A 17,826-nucleotide genomic window follows, 5' to 3' on the forward strand; every position below is an offset into this window, starting at 1 on the left:
ATAAATATTTAAAAAGAGCCAAATGAACCAGTCTTTTGAACGGCTCTTTTCAAAGAACGGATCACAAAGATGTGGATCCCATCAAAGAGCCATAAATCCCATCTCTACTAGCGCGCCCTGCCCGCGCTGGTTCTTTGGGGGGGGGGAGGGCAGAGGACTCTGGCTGTGCGGGGCGTGGCATTACAGTCTAGCTGCTATCGTTTTTCTAAGCAAAATCTCTGTTCCAAGTTCCTGGCAGTTTCAAAAGCTTATGAAAAACCTACATCATGTCACAGAGCGTTAATCTCGCGATAAAAAAATTATCGCCGTTAAAATTGAGTCAAGTTAACGCGTTAATAACGCGACATTTTTGACAGCACTACTTTATTTATGAAAATAACACAGCTGTTTCTCTACAGTACATATCCTCCGTTTAAGTCTAAACACTTCTGCAAGCGATGTTTCCATCAGAGAATTCCTTCTTTGTATTCCTCTTTTTGAATTCCTTTTGAAATTATAACATCTGTCGTAGAACTTTTTTGACTTACCCTTGTACACAACTCCGGAATGTCTCTTGGAGCCATTTCTAAACAACTGCAAATTCCAAGATCAGTTCAAACAATTGTATGCAAGTTATTGTGAGGTGTATTCATTTTGCTTCAAGAAAACCCAAGCTGTCACCCTCCGCTTAAAGGAAATTGGTTTGGATGGTCAGGAACAACCTGGGAACCACCATGGCACAGCCCTGCCATGAACTGGAAGCTGATGGATCACTGTCTACAGTTCAGATCACCATGGACTAAGAGGCTGCTATCCAAGAACTAACCCCCTGCTCCAAAATTGACACCTTCAAGCTTAACCAAAGTTTGACGCTGAACCACACGGACAAAGAAAAAAAGCCTTCTGGAGGAAAGCTGTATGGTCAGATGAGACAAAGATTGAGTTGTTTGGCCACAGTGACCACCATGTACAGAGGGACACTGTACCAGCTGGTGGTGGTGGTGGTGGTGGTAGGATCATCATGCTCTGGGGCTGTTTTGCTGCCAGTGGAACTGGTTCATTGCACAAAGTGGATGGAATAATGGAGGACGACGACCTCAGAATTCTTCAACATAAACCATCAGAAACTTGAACATGACTTGGGAGTTACAACAGGACAATGAACCCAAACGCATCAGAGCTAGTTGTGGAGGATAAATCAGGCTAACATTTAAGCTTAAAACAAGTCCTGACTTCAACCCTATTGAAAATATATGGACCGTGCTTATAAGTCAAGTCCATGCCAAGAAAAAAAAAACAACAAATTTAATTGAATTCTACCATGAGTCGTGAAATATCCAACCAGAATTCTGCCAGAAGCTTGTTCATGGTAATTAAAAATGTTTGGTCAAGGCGAATCGTGCAAAGAGACATTTTACCCAACTATTAGGTGTGCTGTATGTATATTTTTGATCCTGTGCTGATTTCAGAAAACCCAAAGAAAATTAAAACTTGCGCACCAAATTCTCGTGGGGTGGATTTTTTTTTTCTCTTTAAAGGGGTACCAAATATAATATATACAGTTGCTGATGTGACAAAGTAACGTATTCTATCAAATTTATATACTAGAAAACAACGAAATATCTTGGTAATTGTAAATATAATACTTTATACGCTAAACCGCACAAGAGTCGCCATTTTTAAAAGACCGTGACGTCAGCGCTACCCACTGCACTAGCGGAACTCTCCGAAATAGAGGAGATAAGCGTGTAATCATGGCGTTGGGCGCATGAAGTGAAAGCGACAGCTCTGTCGAATCATACGAAGAGATCCCGCAAGACACACTGCAAGCAGGCTATGGCTTAGAAGGGTACCAGTTTGAACCTAGGAGAGGTACTCTCGACTCCGGTGATGAAATAAGAGAAGAAAGCTCGGATGACGGCGAGGATGAGACTGATGCTGACCATGGGCATGGCGAGCGTGGGGCAGAGCGTCTGCGTGCAGGTGACACGGCGTGGTGCTCGTGCGGAAAATGTAACGTGGAGTTGCTCACGAGTCCAGCAGAATTTATTTGCTGCAATGAGATAGGCGCCACCCGTGGACTTGCAAAATCGTCGCAAGAGGCAGAAACGGGTATTTCACACGCGCTATTCCCAACCTCAATGAGCCAACACAACTGGGCACATACATACGTCATGAGTGTTACGCAGAGAAAATGAACGTGCATTCTGATTGGATAAAATTAATATCATGGCGGGCTGTTCAAACTGCGGAAATAGTTTGCTCGAGCTACTTTCAAAACACTAACTTTCCAACCTTAGAACAAAAAACCTTTTGTAAGTCTTGAATAAGGTTCGTTAATGTCTCATCTCATCTCATTATCTCTAGCCGCTTTATCCTTCTACAGGGTCGCAGGCAAGCTGGAGCCTATCCCAGCTGACTACGGGCGAAAGGTGGGGTACACCCTGGACAAGTCGCCAGGTCATCACAGGGCTGACACATAGACACAGACAACCATTCACACTCACATTCACACCTACGGTCAATTTAGAGTCACCAGTTAACCTAACCTGCATGTCTTTGGACTGTGGGGGAAACCGGAGCACCCGGAGGAAACCCACGCGGACACGGGGAGAACATGCAAATTCCACACAGAAAGGCCCTCGCCGGCCACGGGGCTCGAACCCAGGACCTTCTTGCTGTGAGGCGACAGCGCTAACCACTACGCCACCGTGCCGCCTTCGTTAATGTGTTTTATTGTTATATTTACTCTATATATTGCCCTCTGTTCCCCTTTAAATTAAAGATGTACATTCTGCCACAGAAAAAGAACAGTTAAGAGAAATTTCTGAAAGCCCAAATATTGCCATGACATTCATGTCACTGTATGTAAACTTCTGACCATAATTGTAATCCATTAACGTCATAAGAGCCTATATTTGGTGGACGTCATTTGCGAAAATGAAAATGTCCTCCATTTCAGTGCCCTTCCAGTGTTTCAAACCAGTGTTGGTAGCTCATTGGATCAGTCCATACCTATAAATAAAGAGTGCAGTTGGTACTCTTAATATGACTCTCTCTCGCTGTATATGCACTGGGAAAATCTAGCTTATCGTTCTTGTGACGGCTTTAGAGATCTGTCAAAGGAACATAGTCGTGATATCTGTATCGTGAAGTTGAATGATGATTTGGCAGCAACAACAGAATTCTTTCTTATATGCCACATGGAGCAGGTGAAGAAGGAAGACTGCTACTGGATGGAGGAGAATTTCTCTGATCGTTTTTACTAATGCAGGATCTGTTTCTCTCTCTTTTCCAGGCTCTGATAGAGGTAGCCACTCTGCATCGGGGGGAGCCTCTCCTCTCTAAAGCCTGCTCCCATCTGTAGTGCTGTAGAGGGCTGTGTCTTCGACGCTCTCGTGATCAACAATCCTCAGGTTTAAGCAGAAGACGTTTCTAGCAGCTCTTCTGCGAGGCTGCTTTTCTTTTTAGGCATTCACTTTGCTGCTCGGTGAAGGCACCATCCATTCGAATCAAGTGTTTTGCAAACCTGCTCGGTGCTTTTCTGGTGAGGAAGGGGGCAAAAGAGGCGATTATTTCAGAACGTCCTGTTTGCCTGGAGATGAAGCTGCAGGCCGTTATGGAGAACTTGCACAGGCAACAGCGAGCCAGGCTGCTTATGGAGATGGAGCAGCAACAGCAGCAGACAGGTTCGTTCCAGAGCTCTTCTCCCACAGGCGAGGAGCTGAAGCTAAGCTCCACCTCAGACACGGAGCGCGCTCAGATAGCGGCTCTGGCAGCGATGAGGGCCGCGGCAGCCGGACTGCAGAGACAGCCAATGGATGACAGCCCTAAGTCAGAGCACAGCACCGCTGGAGAGGAGGAGGAAGTAGAAGGAGATGAAGAGGACGAGAGGGGAGAGGAGCATTACAAAGACATGATGGGGTCTGACGAGGAGGAGCAAATGTATGTATGCTCATAATTGCTGTTAATTACCATGATATCATGCTGTGATAAATGTTGTTGTTGTAACTATGCAACAACAGTCATTCGCATAACTCATTCCTGTTTAGTGGATATTTGTGCACATTTCAAAAACAACTGATTGAAGAATTTTGAAACCATGAAAAGAGCTTGGAAAGTTATCCACTTTTGGAAATTTAATGTTTGACTAGTCATCAGTTTTATAAAGGTTGCAGGTCCTAGATCTCAGCTGTGAGGATTTTTAATTTAATTTTATTTTTAAATGCTCCAGCTGGCATGCAAGTCTACGTTTTTCTCATTTTTTAGAAAGCAGAAGTGGGACGAGGATGATTTTGAGGGGGAGATGGAGGACTACGATGATGACCTGGCAGAGGAAGGCCTGCAAATGACCCGTGAGGCCATCACCCCAGGCCAAGGCATCCTGTTGCTGCCTCATCGTCAGCGTCATTCTCACTCTCAGTTGCTGAAGGCCCGATCAGGGCTTGAAACTGAACCACGGGCTTCAAGTTTCCCAGCTCCACTCTTTCAAGGCCAGCAACATGGCCAGGACCACACTGACTGGACCTATGAAGAGCAGTTCAGACAGGTACAAAATGGCGGCAGCTTGTCTTTCACAATTTTCCTTTGCTGACTTTTCAGGAATCTGCCTGAAAGATGTAATGATTTAATTGCCCCTACATGATCTTACACAGCCACAATGGCCAGTGATGTTTACTTTGATTATACTACCAGACCTGCCACCCTGCCAACTCGGTTAACGTTAGACTAGTGTATAGTTCACATCGGTATAGTAAATGTATTGGAGATACCACTGAAAAATTCTAGCCAAAATTTTTTTTTTTTTTATATATATATATAAATCTGAAAGAGAAATGAAGGAAATTTTCATGTCGGTCATGACCATGTCGGCAATGTGGACTTTACGCGACCAATTTGTAAAAAAGTCTTTAGTATAAATATGGAGGCGATTATAGGAAATCGGATGCGCTGATTGGTCGACGAATTCTGACTATTTCTCGGTAATCGCCTTGAGTAGCTCGGCGAAATGGCAACCAATCGCTTCCTCACCGTAAGGAAGAATTACAAATGATGAAAGGAAATGCTGTTCCTAAAAGCACTAAAAATGCTCCAAAGTTCGGTCGAAAACTATTCAAAGGTAAGGTGGAATTGATTTGATTTGATGTATTTCAAAACAAAATGTTTTATGTGACTCTGCATAGATGAGTGACGCAAGTCTCCACCGCACCTTTATTACATTCGCATGCCGCTTTTGAAGTTTGAAATAATTTTTGTTTTGAATACAATTTTTTTTTTTTTTTTTTTTTTTTTTAAATAACCACCTGTGTATTTTATACCCTGTCCACACTAGGGATTTTGTACCGATATGATACTACTTTCGTACCGCAACACCTGTCCACACTAGCAACTATACCGGTACTGTAGCGGTATAACTGTATCGGTACGAAACCCACAAATGTATGGGTTTCGTACCGGTACAGTATCGGTACTGTCGCGCTTCGCTGTAGTGTGGACAGATGAAGTGGTTCTGTATCGATACAAATATAATGCGCATGCGCAAAGTCACACACCTCAATCGATGTCTTCGCTGAATAAAAAAGTGAAGAACGGAGATTCGTTTGTTTCTTTCTCAACTGCCTCGCGCGTTTTATACGATTCGACTGAATAAATGACCACCAGAAATACAGACTGTACGTTGACAACAAAAAGTGCACACACGTCGTTTCATCCGCCATATTCTCGGAAGAAAGTTACTCGGTAACCACGGAAACATTTCACGCACGCGCATTTCAACTACCGTGAAAGAAAACCGCAAACATTTCTCGCTAGTGTGGACAGATGCACTAAACTGTACCGGTATACTTCGTATCGATACAGTTATACCACTATCGTACCGGTATATATGTGAACACAGCTTTATACTTAAACGATTATCCGTCTCAGTGAATATTGGTGAAATAATAAACTCAACTGGGCGGCACGGTGGTGTAGTGGTTAGCGCTGTCGCCTCACAGCAAGAAGGTCCTGGGTTCGAGCCCCGGGGCCGGCGAGGGCCTTTCTGTGCGGAGTTTTCATGTTGTCCGCCTGGGTTTCCTCCGGGTGCTCCGGTTTCCCCCACAGTCCAAAGACATGCAGGTTAGGTTAACTGGTAACTCTAAATTGACCGTAGGTGTGAATGTGAGTGTGAATGGTTGTCTATGTGTCAGCCCTGCGATGACCTGCCGACTTGTCCAGGGTGTACCCCGCCTTTCGCCCATAGTCAGCTGGGATAGGCTCCAGCTTGCCTGCGACCCTGTAGAAGGATAAAGCGGCTAGAGATAATGAGATGAGATGAATAAACTCAACTTTGTTGCTGTTATTGTTCACCGATGTTCACTTTTGGTGGATAATTGTTGAATAATTCCCTTCCCCCACCATCAATTGAATTTTTGGGATTGCCACTGCCAGCAAGCCATTTCCTTCTGCACAGCTGGAAAAATGATACCCTCCTGTTCTTTCCTTCAATCTGAAATGGTGGAAATGCTTGCTTTCCTGTCTCATTTTTTAAATTTTTTTTAATGGCAATGGGGGGGGGGTTCCTAATCTACAGTGGATTTTTGAAGAAAACCCCTATGCATTTTATGGAGTTTCTGTACTGCGTAGGAATACTAAACTAAAAATTAACAACTAAAACTGAAATTTAAGGCGTCACATTTCTTATCATTTTTAGACACGCACACGAAGGTGTTCCAGTAGCTCCTTATCCTGAGGCTGGAGGTACAGACTCCACATTTTTATGGTCGTGTTCAAGTCTTGGACGCAACGTAGAGTCTTACTTCCATGCCATGTGTTAAACTGTGAATCCAGAGTTCCACACTATGCACATCGAAACCTTTCTGCACTGCTGTACTTGTAATTATGATGTCTATAAATTGGCCAGAGTATTTCATTCTTGGTTTTTATGCAGCTGTTTAAAAGCCTCATGGTTCAGTGCTTTTATTAGAGGAACCGAAAGCTATCTGCATTTGTGTTCTTAATAAGCATGCCTCAAACCCCATGGCAGTTCATGTTTCCTTCATAGCTTATTTACTAGAGATAGTCAAAGTATTGTGGTCTTGCAGTAAGTATTGAAATCGCGTGTTACGTGAGTGTCGTTTCATGATCTACACCAGCAGACACGATCGAGTGGCGTACATGCCAGGTGTCGGATTGGGCTTTCAAGGCTCATTTGTGGGTTTTTGTTTATTTATTTATTTATTTATTTATTTATTTATAAAGGGTGGAGACCTACCAGCATGATATTTTTGTAAGATATGGTTGACAATCAAGCGTATTTTTATTTTGCTATCCTGGTCTAAACGCCAAATACTTTGGGTGACGTTTTTAAGAAGGCGCCAACACACAAAGCGTTAGAATTTCTGTCGGCCTTTTTTTTTTTTTTTTAAGAAGCTCCTTTTATTTATTTAAGTAATTTTATTTGTTTAATTATTTACTTATAAAGTAACTATAATACCTTTTTTTAGAAATGCTCTTGCCATGAGAGAGCCTCCGGTGCTGACATGGCATAAAAATCACTCTCACATGGTGTGAGGGGTTTTTTTTGGGAGAGAAATTTAAGAACAAAAGCGACTGTTTTGTTCTATACTGCTCTTGATTAACATCTGAGTGAATGGCGCTTTTTTTGAGGGGGGGTGTTTTTCAGAAAGAGGGCGAGGGGGGGACTGATTTCTGTTAATAGATAAGTTTTTGTTGTTTGTGTAATTGTGGATTTATTCCCCAAAGGCTGGCAGGTGCCCAGTCCAGAGAAAACTGCAGTTAAACCTTTTTAGAGACCGAGCTCCATTTCATGCTGCCACCAGAATGCATTAAACTTGGTGACTGTTAATGACTTGCTATGTTCTTGAGGGTTAAGATCGTGTTACCTAATCGCATAGTACTGCTTGTGTAAGCATGTTACACTGTGGTTTTAGTAACGTATTAATTTTTTAATTTTTTTTTAAAGGTACATTGAACTGTTAAGACGACCTGCATGTGTGTGTTTGGAAAGGGAAGGGTTAATGCACTGCAGTTTATTTTGGGCAGGTGGGTGGATGCGGGTTGGAATGTGCCTGAGGGAAAGTGATAATCTGTCACTCTGAATTCAGACTCTGCCACTACTCGCCAGCTTGTCTCGCAGCCCGTGTCCGTTGGAACCACGCCCAAACATTTTCCAGCTAATCATGACAAAATTCAATTTCTCAAGTGGGAACCCATATCATTTGATCTCAAGCCAGCCATTAAACAATCAAATCTTCTTTCCTTCAGTGTTCTGGCTAAAGTGCGGATGGGGAAGCCTATCCGCTTGTCCAGTGAGTGTCAATAGTTTTGATATATGGTTATATTAAATCAGACATTTGCTCCTGATGGAGCTATCAAGCCTGGCCATGTAGCTGAATGAATAAAAGAAACTGATTTGATTAATTATCAAAATGTACCAGCCTGCAGCAACAAAGCTTAAACTCAGATTTGTTGGTCAAGCCTTTTTTTGAGCACAGTGTGTAGTTTGGGTTAAGCAAGGCTTCGCATCAGAGTCTTGACCTTTTTTTAAATATAAATTTCAAATATTTTGAAATTGCTTACTACATATATTATTGAAAAACCCTGTTCAAGTCAAAACTTTTATTTATGGACTGGAAAGGACTTTAAAAATAAAAACAACTTTCAGAATTATTTTTGTGACTCCAAACAGTGGTAGGTTTCCCAAGAGCATCTTAACTAGGTGAGAGAGAGTTCATTGTGCTGCTCGCTCTACCATTTAACGATCTTTTCTGCCACGATGCTTTTGGGAAACTTGGCACAGACTAGTGTTGGTATTTTCTAGATGGAATTCTTTTTAATTAGTTGGTTAGGATGTTTAATTTTTATAATCTACCATATATAAATAAGTAGGGAGTATCCCACAGTGGGTTGTTCTGTTATAGGAAAGTAGTTCATGCCATGATTGATTGTGGCACAGCCCTCTCAATATATTTCTGAGAAGGGGCAAGTAAAAAAAAAAAAAAAAAAAAGAGTAGTAGGCAGAGGTTAAAGGAACAGTCCACCGTACTTCCATAATAAAATATGATGTTCTCTGAATTGAGACGAGCTGATCCGTACCTCTCCGAGCTTTGCGCGACCTCCCAGTCAGTCAGACGCGCTGTCACTCCTGTTAGCAATGTAGCTAGGCTCAGCATGGCCAATGGTATTTTTTGGGGCTGTAGTTAGATGCGACCAAACTCTTCCGCGTTTTTCCTGTTTACATAGGTTTATATGACCAGTGACATGAAACAAAGTTCAGTTACACAAATTGAAACGTGGCGATTTTCTATGCTATGGAAAGTCCGCACTATAATGACAGGCGTACTAACACCTTCTGCGCGCTTCGACAGCGCATTGATACCGTCACTCCTCTTCGGGCACGGCCAGGCGGGCGAATGCCCTGGTCCGTCCGCCCTGTCTAAAAAAAAAAATGGTACAACTCGAGCCCCATGGTAAAATTGGGACTTTGTCATTTTTCCGCATGAGGCCCATGGTAAAACCACACTTCCAGGAGGGGCTGCCGTCTGCCTCCCAAGCCGGCCGAGAGCGCTCCTTGTCGGGCACGGCCAGGCGGGCGAATGCCCTGGTCTGTCCGCCCTGTCTAAAAAAAATAATGGTACAACTCCGAGTGAAGGTATCAATGCGCTGTCGAAGCGCGCAGAAGGTGTTAGTACGCCTGTCATTATAGTGCGGACTTTCCATAGCATAGAAAATCGCTACGTTTCAATTTGTGTAACTGAACTTGTTTCATATCACTGGTCATATAAACCTATGTAAACAGGAAAAATGTGGAAGAGTTTGGTCGCATCTAACTACAGCCCCAAAAAATACCATTGGCCATGCTGAGCCTAGCTACATTGCTAACAGGAGTGACAGCGCGTCTGACTGACTGGGAGGTCGCGCAAAGCTCGGAGAGGTACGGAGCAGCTCGTCTCAATTCAGAGAAGAACATATTTCATTATGGAAGTACGGTGGACTGTTCCTTTAAGTGTAAGCTGAGCGGAGGCTGCGTTAGCTGCCGCCGTGATGTATAAAAAAGAGGGGGATCCGGGGGTCCTCCCCCAGAAAATTTTGAAAATGTAGATGTTAAATGGTGAATTCTGAGTGATCCTGAATGCAAAAATTGGATACAAAAATTATATTCATGATCTGAAGATCATTTAGTGTGTTAGTATGTACAAATATAAATTTTTAAAAAGTAAAGACTGACACGAGAATACAATTTCAGTCAGTTATTCATTAGAACTTAGAAAAAGTGACAAATACTGTACATCATTTGTATTTCAAACTATTATAAACAAGTCAATTGTATTGAAATGTTCTAATAGAACTTTAGTAAATATATTCAGTCACAGCTTATAGCATTCATAAAAATATTTATGATCTAATATTGGAAATTGTTCAGAAGCCATCAAAGTCCTCAGCATCACTGTAATCCTCTTCATACTGTATGTTAACCTAGATCTGTTATCGCTCCAATGTTTCTCCCAGAAGCTGGAGAAAATAAAGAAATAGTCACTTTCTAAGCATGGTTTGTTACATGTTTACAGCAAACACTGGAGGACCCGTCACAGTCTTATTACCTTGTGTTTTCGACCTTTTTGCAGCGAAAAAGTCGCTGATGTTTGCCTGGCGCTTCCCCGACATTTTTCGGCTTTTTGTAAGCCTAACGTAGTGTTGAACACCACAGTTACACGTAACGCACGTGCACGCATACCGCAATATATCTGTCAACAGTGTTGGGCACGTTACTTTCAAAAAGTAATTGTTATAGATACTAGTTACTTTTCCCAAAAAGTAACTGAGTTACTTTGTCATAAAAGTAACTAATTACCAGGGAAAGTAATTATTCCGTTACATTTTGTCCCCCCCCCCCCCCCCCAAAAAAAATCAAATTAAATTAGTGTGATCATTATAAAAGTGAATGTTAAATGTGTTTCATGACTGAAATGGACGCTTAACAGAACAAATTAGTAACGTTATCTACACTAATATTTTTGTGGGACAATGTGAGAAGACATCAATCAAATTTAATATATTTTTGTAGTTATTAAAATTGTTACTAATGATAGAATAAAACTCAGTTTCTAAATGTTTTAGAACTTTTCATAAGGTTTGAATTACTGGCCACTGATGAGGACAAACGCTTTTGTTCCTCGAGATAATGTGCATTGCACGTAGACATTTTTGCCTTTTATTTCAAGTAATGAAAAGTAATGGCCGTATTTCCAATTTGAAAGCGCGGTCTTGGGCTGACCGCGCGCCATCGCTGTGTCTTCTGATTGAAAGAGCGCGCAGTAGTACAGTAGACGGAGCCTACCTACGTATGTTGTCCAAATCTACTCTGATTGGCTTACTATGCCGTTGTTTCGCATCTCCCCGCCCCACACTAAAGCAGAGTAAAGAAAGGCTGAACGAGCAGCGTGCCAGATGAAAACAGCTTTAATAAAGTCACACATAGCATTTTATTGTAAGTAACGGGAACGGCGTTATAACGATGTAAAAAGTAATTAGTTAGATTACTCGTTACTAAAAAAATAACGCCGTTAGTAATGCCGTTTATTTCTAACGCCGTTATTCTCATCGCGGTCTGTCAAGTCTAGGCTGTCCGCATACCTGAACAGAATTCTTAGGCCTGCTGTCTAAAACCGATTTTTGAGTGAATAAAAGAATGTCTTATAAAAATAGATGGGGGGAAATTTTATTTTTATGAAGTATAATTTATGAAGTGGGCGGCACGGTGGTGTAGTGGTTAGCGCTGTTGCCTCACAGCAAGAAGGTCCGGGTTCGAGCCCCGTGGCCGGCGAGAGCCTTTCTGTGCGGAGTTTGCATGTTCTCCCCGTGTCCGCGTGGGTTTCCTCCAGGTGCTCTGGTTTCCCCCACAGTCCAAAGACATGCAGGTTAGGTTAACTGGTGACGCTAAATTGACCGTAGGTGTGAATGTGAGTGTGAATGGTTGTCTGTGTCTATGTGTCAGCCCTGTGATGACCTGGCGACTTGTCCAGGGTGTACCCCGCCTTTCGCCCGTAGTCAGCTGGGATAGGCTCCAGCTTGCCTGCGACCCTGTAGAAGGATAAAGCGGCTACAGATAATGAGATGAGATGAGAAATTATGAAGTAAAAACTTATGAATTTCAATTCTTTGAAAAACCACTGTGAGTAGCCGGCAATGGAGCGTTTGTAGGCGGCAAAATCGCCAGTTGCCGGCAGTTATTGAGAGGACTGGTGGCGGGCTGTTACCACCCCAAAGTGGATCTTCTACCCCCAGTGTGGTGTTTCACTTATACTGCAGTGCCTTCCCAACTATTTACTTCTTTTTTTTTTTTTTAAATGTATTAATGAATGACACACTGTGCTCCTTTTCACTGATCAAATAGCTGTTCCCTTGCCGCATAAGACAATGAGACCTTTTTTTTAAAAAAGCTGATGTTCCAGAGAAACCAGAAAGCATATACACTCCTGTGTCCTGAAGACTCTCCCATGGTGGAAATCATACCGACTGTGACAAAGTGCTGACGCTGGAGACGCGATCAGTGTTAAATAATCGTCTACTTTACTGTTCTAGAAATGAATCCCCGCACCTTCAGCAGTGCTGTGGTTTGTGTTATTTGGCCGTTTTCTCGTATTACACAATCTTCCTGAGGTAAAAGAGGATGCAGAAATGGCCATTGATGTCTCCTCTGTATTGTAAATATCCCCAGTAGGACAAGTGGAGCCCAGATGGACAGTAAAGCAGACATGTCTTTTTAAAAATTCATCACATCCCTCCGTGGTGAGCTCCCATTTAAAGGCTTTCGTATTAAAGATTGATGCTTGAGGTGGATAGGGGAAGACTGTGCTGACTGAAACCATTGCACTAAATTAGGTCTGGGTTTTGTTTTTTTTTGGTTCATTTCCATGATGTACTATTGACAAATGGTATTGTGTTCGATCTGGCATTTACTTGTATAATATCTGATTAGAGTGCAATTTAGGTCTTTGTAAATATGTAATTGAATCAGTGTGTGTGTGTGAGAGATTTTTGGATGATGTTTAATGATGTGAAAAGAGAAGATCCGCATGAGCCCTCTGTTGTTTTTCACCTTTCGTTTGTCACTGTGTCATCATGTAGCTGCTTTAGCACAAACGGATTTCTTCCTCTGGTTTCTTATTGAGTGCATTTCTCAGAATGAAGAGAAACGCTTACGCTTGCGTACGGCCGAACTAGTGAAATGACGAAGCGCTACAAACAAACCAAACACTGATGAAATAAACTCTAATTATGATAGATATGCAGGAATGAGGTAGGTCTTGTACAGACTGATTTGAACAAAATTACTTTTATATTCATGAATATAATTTGCCAAGTATATTCAACATCGGTGTTTTTTAATGGCCTATACACTACCGTTCAAAAGTTTGGGGTCACTTTGAAATGTCCTTATTTTTGAAAGAAAAGCACTGTTCTTTTCAATGAAGATCACTTTAAACTAATCAGAAATCCCCTCTATACATTGCTAATGTGGTAAATGACTATTCTAGCTGCAAATGTGTGGTTTTTGGTGCAATATCTCCATAGGTGTATAGAGGCCCATTTCCAGCAACTCTCACTCCAGTGTTCTAATGGTACAATGTGTTTGCTCATTGCCTCAGAAGGCTAATGGATGATTAGAAAACCCTTGTACAATCATGTTAGCACAGCTGAAAACAGTTGAGCTCTTTAGAGAAGCTACAGTCGGAGGAAAATATTTGTACACCCTTTGGAATTTTTTACATTTCTGCCTAAATTGGTCATAAAACATCATCTGAACTCTCCAGCAATCTTAAGAATGAACAAACAGTGTCTGCTTGAACTAAAACCACCCAAACATTTGAGTTTTATCATATTTTTATTGACCATAAGATGGAATTATTCACAGGATAGGGAGGCATAAGTAAGTACACCCTTTGATTTAGTAGCTGGTTGACCCTCCTCTGGCTGCAATAACTTCAACCAGACGTTTCCTGTAGTTGCAGACTAGACGGGCACAACGATCAGGAGAAATCTTGCACCATTCCTCTTTGCAAAACTGTTGCAATTCAGCAAGATTCCTGGGATGCCTGGAATGGATGGCTTTCTTGAGGTCATGCCACAACATCTCGATTGGATTGAGGTCCGGGCTTTGACTGGGCCATTCCAGAACGTGAATTTTGTTCTTCTGAAACCATTCTAATGTCGACCTGCTTCTGTGTTTAGGGTCATTGTCCTGTTGCAGGACCCATCCTCTCTTGAGTTTCAACTTTTTGACAGATTGCCTCAGGTTTTTCTGCAAAATATCTTGATATACTTGAGAATTCATTTTCCCATTGATTATAGCCAGTTGTCCAGGCCCAGAGGCAGCAAAGCAACCCCACACCATGATGCTACCGCCGCCATACTTGACGGTGGGGATGAGGTTTTGCTGATGGTGTGCTGTACCAACTTTCCTCCACACATGATGTGGTGTGTTCCCCCCAAACAATTCAACTTTGGTTTCATCAGACCACAATATGTTTTTCCAGTGGCGCTGAGGAGCATCCAAATGCTTTTTCGCGAACTCCAAACGAGCAGAAATGTTCTTTCTGGACAGCAATGGCTTCCTCCGTGGCCTTCTCCCATGAATCCCATTCTTGTTCAGTGTCTTTCTTATAGTCGATGTGTCCACAGAGATGTCTGCATGTTTCAGTGATTTCCTCAAGTCTTCAGCGGACACTCTTGGATTCTTTTTTACCTCATTGATGATGACTCGCAGTGCCTTTGGAGTGATCTTCGCAGGGCGGCCACTCCTTGGCAGAGTAACAACCGTTCCAAATTGTCTCCATTTATACACAATTTTTCTAATTGTAGACACATGAACACCAAGGGTCTTAGAGATGGTTTTGTAACCCTTTTTAGCTTTATACAAATCAATTATTTTGTGTCTTAAGTCTTCAGACAGCTCCTTTGAGCGAGGCATGATGCACAGAACATGCCTCTCATCAAAACACACCTTTTAACTGGTTTTCCAGTGGGGTGGGTAGCTTACAACACACCTCAATGATTGGACATCAGGTTGGCTCACACCTGAGTCAAATTGTTTTATCATCTAATTAGTCTAATTAGCTCTTGGATGAGCCTTAGCTAAGGGTGTACTTACTTATGCCTCCCTATCCTGTCAATATTTCCATCTTATGGCCAATAAAAATATGATAACATGTAATTGTTTGAGTGGTTTTAGTTCAAGCAGACACTGTTTGTTCATTCTTAAGATTGCTGGAGAGTTCAGGCAATGTTTTATGACCAATTTAGGCAGAAATGTAAAAAATTCCAAAGGGTGTACAAACATTTTCCTCCGACTGTATAAAACTGACCTTCCTTTGAGCAGATTGACTTTCTGGAGCATCACATTTGTGGGGTCGATTAAATGCTCAAAATGGCCAGAAAAATGTCTTGACTATATTTTCTATTCATTTTACAACTTCATCTCATTATCTGTAGCCGCTGTATCCTGTTCTACAGGGTCGCAGGCGAGCTGGAGCCTATCCCAGCTGACTACGGGCGAGAGGCGGGGTACACCCTGGACAAGTCGCCAGGTCATCACAGGGCTGACACATATGGCCCTTTTCCACTACCCTTTTTCAGCTCACTTCAGCTCGCTTCAGCTCACTTCAGCCCGACACGGCTCGCGTTTCGACTACCAAAAACCAGCACGACTCAGCTCGCTTCAGCCCTGCTTAACCCCTAAACCTCGCACCGTTTTGGAGTGGGGCTGAAGCGAGCCAAGCCGTGCCGAGTGAGGCTGGGGGCGTGAGCAGACACTCCCCTGTGCACTGATTGGTGAGGAGGCGTGTCCTCACATGCCCACACATGCCCCGCGAGCGCGCTGGGATCTGTAAACACCGCAAACCCGGAAGGAGAAGAATTACGAGAATTTCTGAAGCCTTATGCACCTCCCCTCATCTATACGCTCTTGCCAGTATCTGTCCGCGTTGTCAGTGACAACAAGCCACAGCACCAAGACCAGCAACACTAACAACTTCATGTCCTCCATGTTTATTGTTTACTATCCGGGTCGTGAGACTACCGCTTAAAAGCTCACTGATGTCACTGTTTGCGCTGCTTAACGACATCACGTGACGTCCACCCACTTTCGCTAACTCCACCCAATGTGTCCACCCACTTCCAGCCAGCACGGTTCAGCGCGGTTGTAGTCGAAATGCAACTTCAACAGCCCCACTCAGCTCGACTCAGCACGGCACGGCTCAGCCCGACTCAGCCGCGTTTGTAGTGGAAAAGCGGCAATAGACACATGTTCACACTCATATTCACACCTACGGTCAATTTAGAGTCACCAGTTAGCCTAACCTGCATGTCTTTGGACTGTGGGGGAAACCGGAGCACCCGGAGGAAACCCACGCGGACACTGGGAGAACATGCAAACTCCGCACAGAAAGGCTCTCGCCGGCCACGGGGCTCGAACCCGGACCTTCTTCCTGTGAGGCGACAGCCCTAACCACTACACCACCGTGTCGCCCCATTTTACAACTTATGGTGGTAAATAAAAGTGTGACTTTTCATGGAAAACACAAAATTGTCTGGGTGACCCCAAACTTTTGAACGGTAGTGTATATTTAAGTGTAGATCATATTTTTACTTCATTTATTTGTGTTATTCCCATAATGCTCCTTTTAAGGAAGCTGCGTTTAAATTTCCATTGACCTGTATCTAAGCCTGTTAGGATTAATAAGCCTTGTAATGACAAGCACTTGGGGGGGGGAGTTTCATTTTACTTTTCCCGTAGTTGAACTCTGGCCAAACTGTACGTGCTGCCATGACGAGTTTCTTCTTGGCAGCGACTCCATGTTAAGAATTCTTCAAGCAGCAGTCAGGCCGACGTCAAAGCCACATAACCTGAGGCTTCGAAAAACTGGCAAGCTTTCAGTTTAGAGCAGAAGGAGGGGGAAGAGCTGCTAGAACATAAACAAAGAACGCACAGAGGCTTAGCACAGCAGTTTTATCTGGCTTGCTTTCCCTTTTGTAGCTCTGGATTGCTTCTTGTATTGAAGTCGGTTCCTCTTTTTGCCTTCACATCTTCTGCGCGTGACATGCGTACTCGGCCATAACCTCTATGAAGAGCACAATTGGTGGATGCAGCATCACTGAATCTACACTTTTAAAAATAACTAATTTTCTTCATCCTTTCAGGCAATCACGTATTTTAGATTAGCTTTGTGGAACTTGGAACAATAAGCCTTTTGTCCATTAGGCATGTAGCAGTAATTATTCCTAGACAATGCTATGCAGAGTACAGCTCAAATCTAAATCTGACACGCCTCCAACAGGTAACCAGTCTGTTTGCATTAGAGCTGGAGCTGAATTCTGTAGTAAAGCCTAGGTCACAACCGGACATACGATTTTTTGGCCATGCGATTTTTGGCGTTTCCCAAATCGCTGTTTTTTTTTGTTCGTGGAGAAAGACGCACGTTGGCCGTAAATTTGTCTTGCAACCTGAAAAAAATGTAAGCGCCCGTAGAGTTTGTTTGACATGACAAAGAACCTCTGCGGCCAGTCTACAGCTCGAAAATCAGCACATCACACGCGCGCCCTCCGTGCGTTTCTTGCGTTTTTTGCACGTAGACCAGCCGTAGGAGCACGTACGGCCGGTTGTGACCGAGGCATAAGGTAGATCTGTTGGAATTGTTGGTTAGCACTTGTACCATCATCCAACTGTTCTTGTGGCTGCTACTCCAAAATATTCTCAGTACTACTGTGTTTTATTTAGAAGTAGGGGTCGTACAGTCTGAAATTTTCACCGTATGATAACCTATTCTAAAAATTTCATGGATTTTAATT

The 17,826-nt window shown here is 42.9% G+C and overlaps 1 protein-coding gene across 2 annotated transcripts in view; it reads left to right on the top strand.

The window, feature by feature from the left end:
* arid3a (AT-rich interactive domain 3A) overlaps nt 1-17,826 on the top strand; it is a 79,297-nt gene that overhangs the window by 17,635 nt on the left and 43,836 nt on the right. For both annotated transcript variants that reach the window (XM_060941610.1, XM_060941611.1), the window contains exons 2-3: nt 3,278-3,924; nt 4,249-4,528. In XM_060941610.1, coding sequence (XP_060797593.1) covers nt 3,581-3,924; nt 4,249-4,528 — 624 coding nt within the window. In that variant the 5' untranslated portion in view covers nt 3,278-3,580. The remainder of the gene's footprint in view (nt 1-3,277; nt 3,925-4,248; nt 4,529-17,826) is intronic.

This window comes from Neoarius graeffei, chromosome 15 (genome assembly GCF_027579695.1).
Source record: "Neoarius graeffei isolate fNeoGra1 chromosome 15, fNeoGra1.pri, whole genome shotgun sequence".
Lineage (NCBI taxonomy): Eukaryota > Metazoa > Chordata > Actinopteri > Siluriformes > Ariidae > Neoarius > Neoarius graeffei.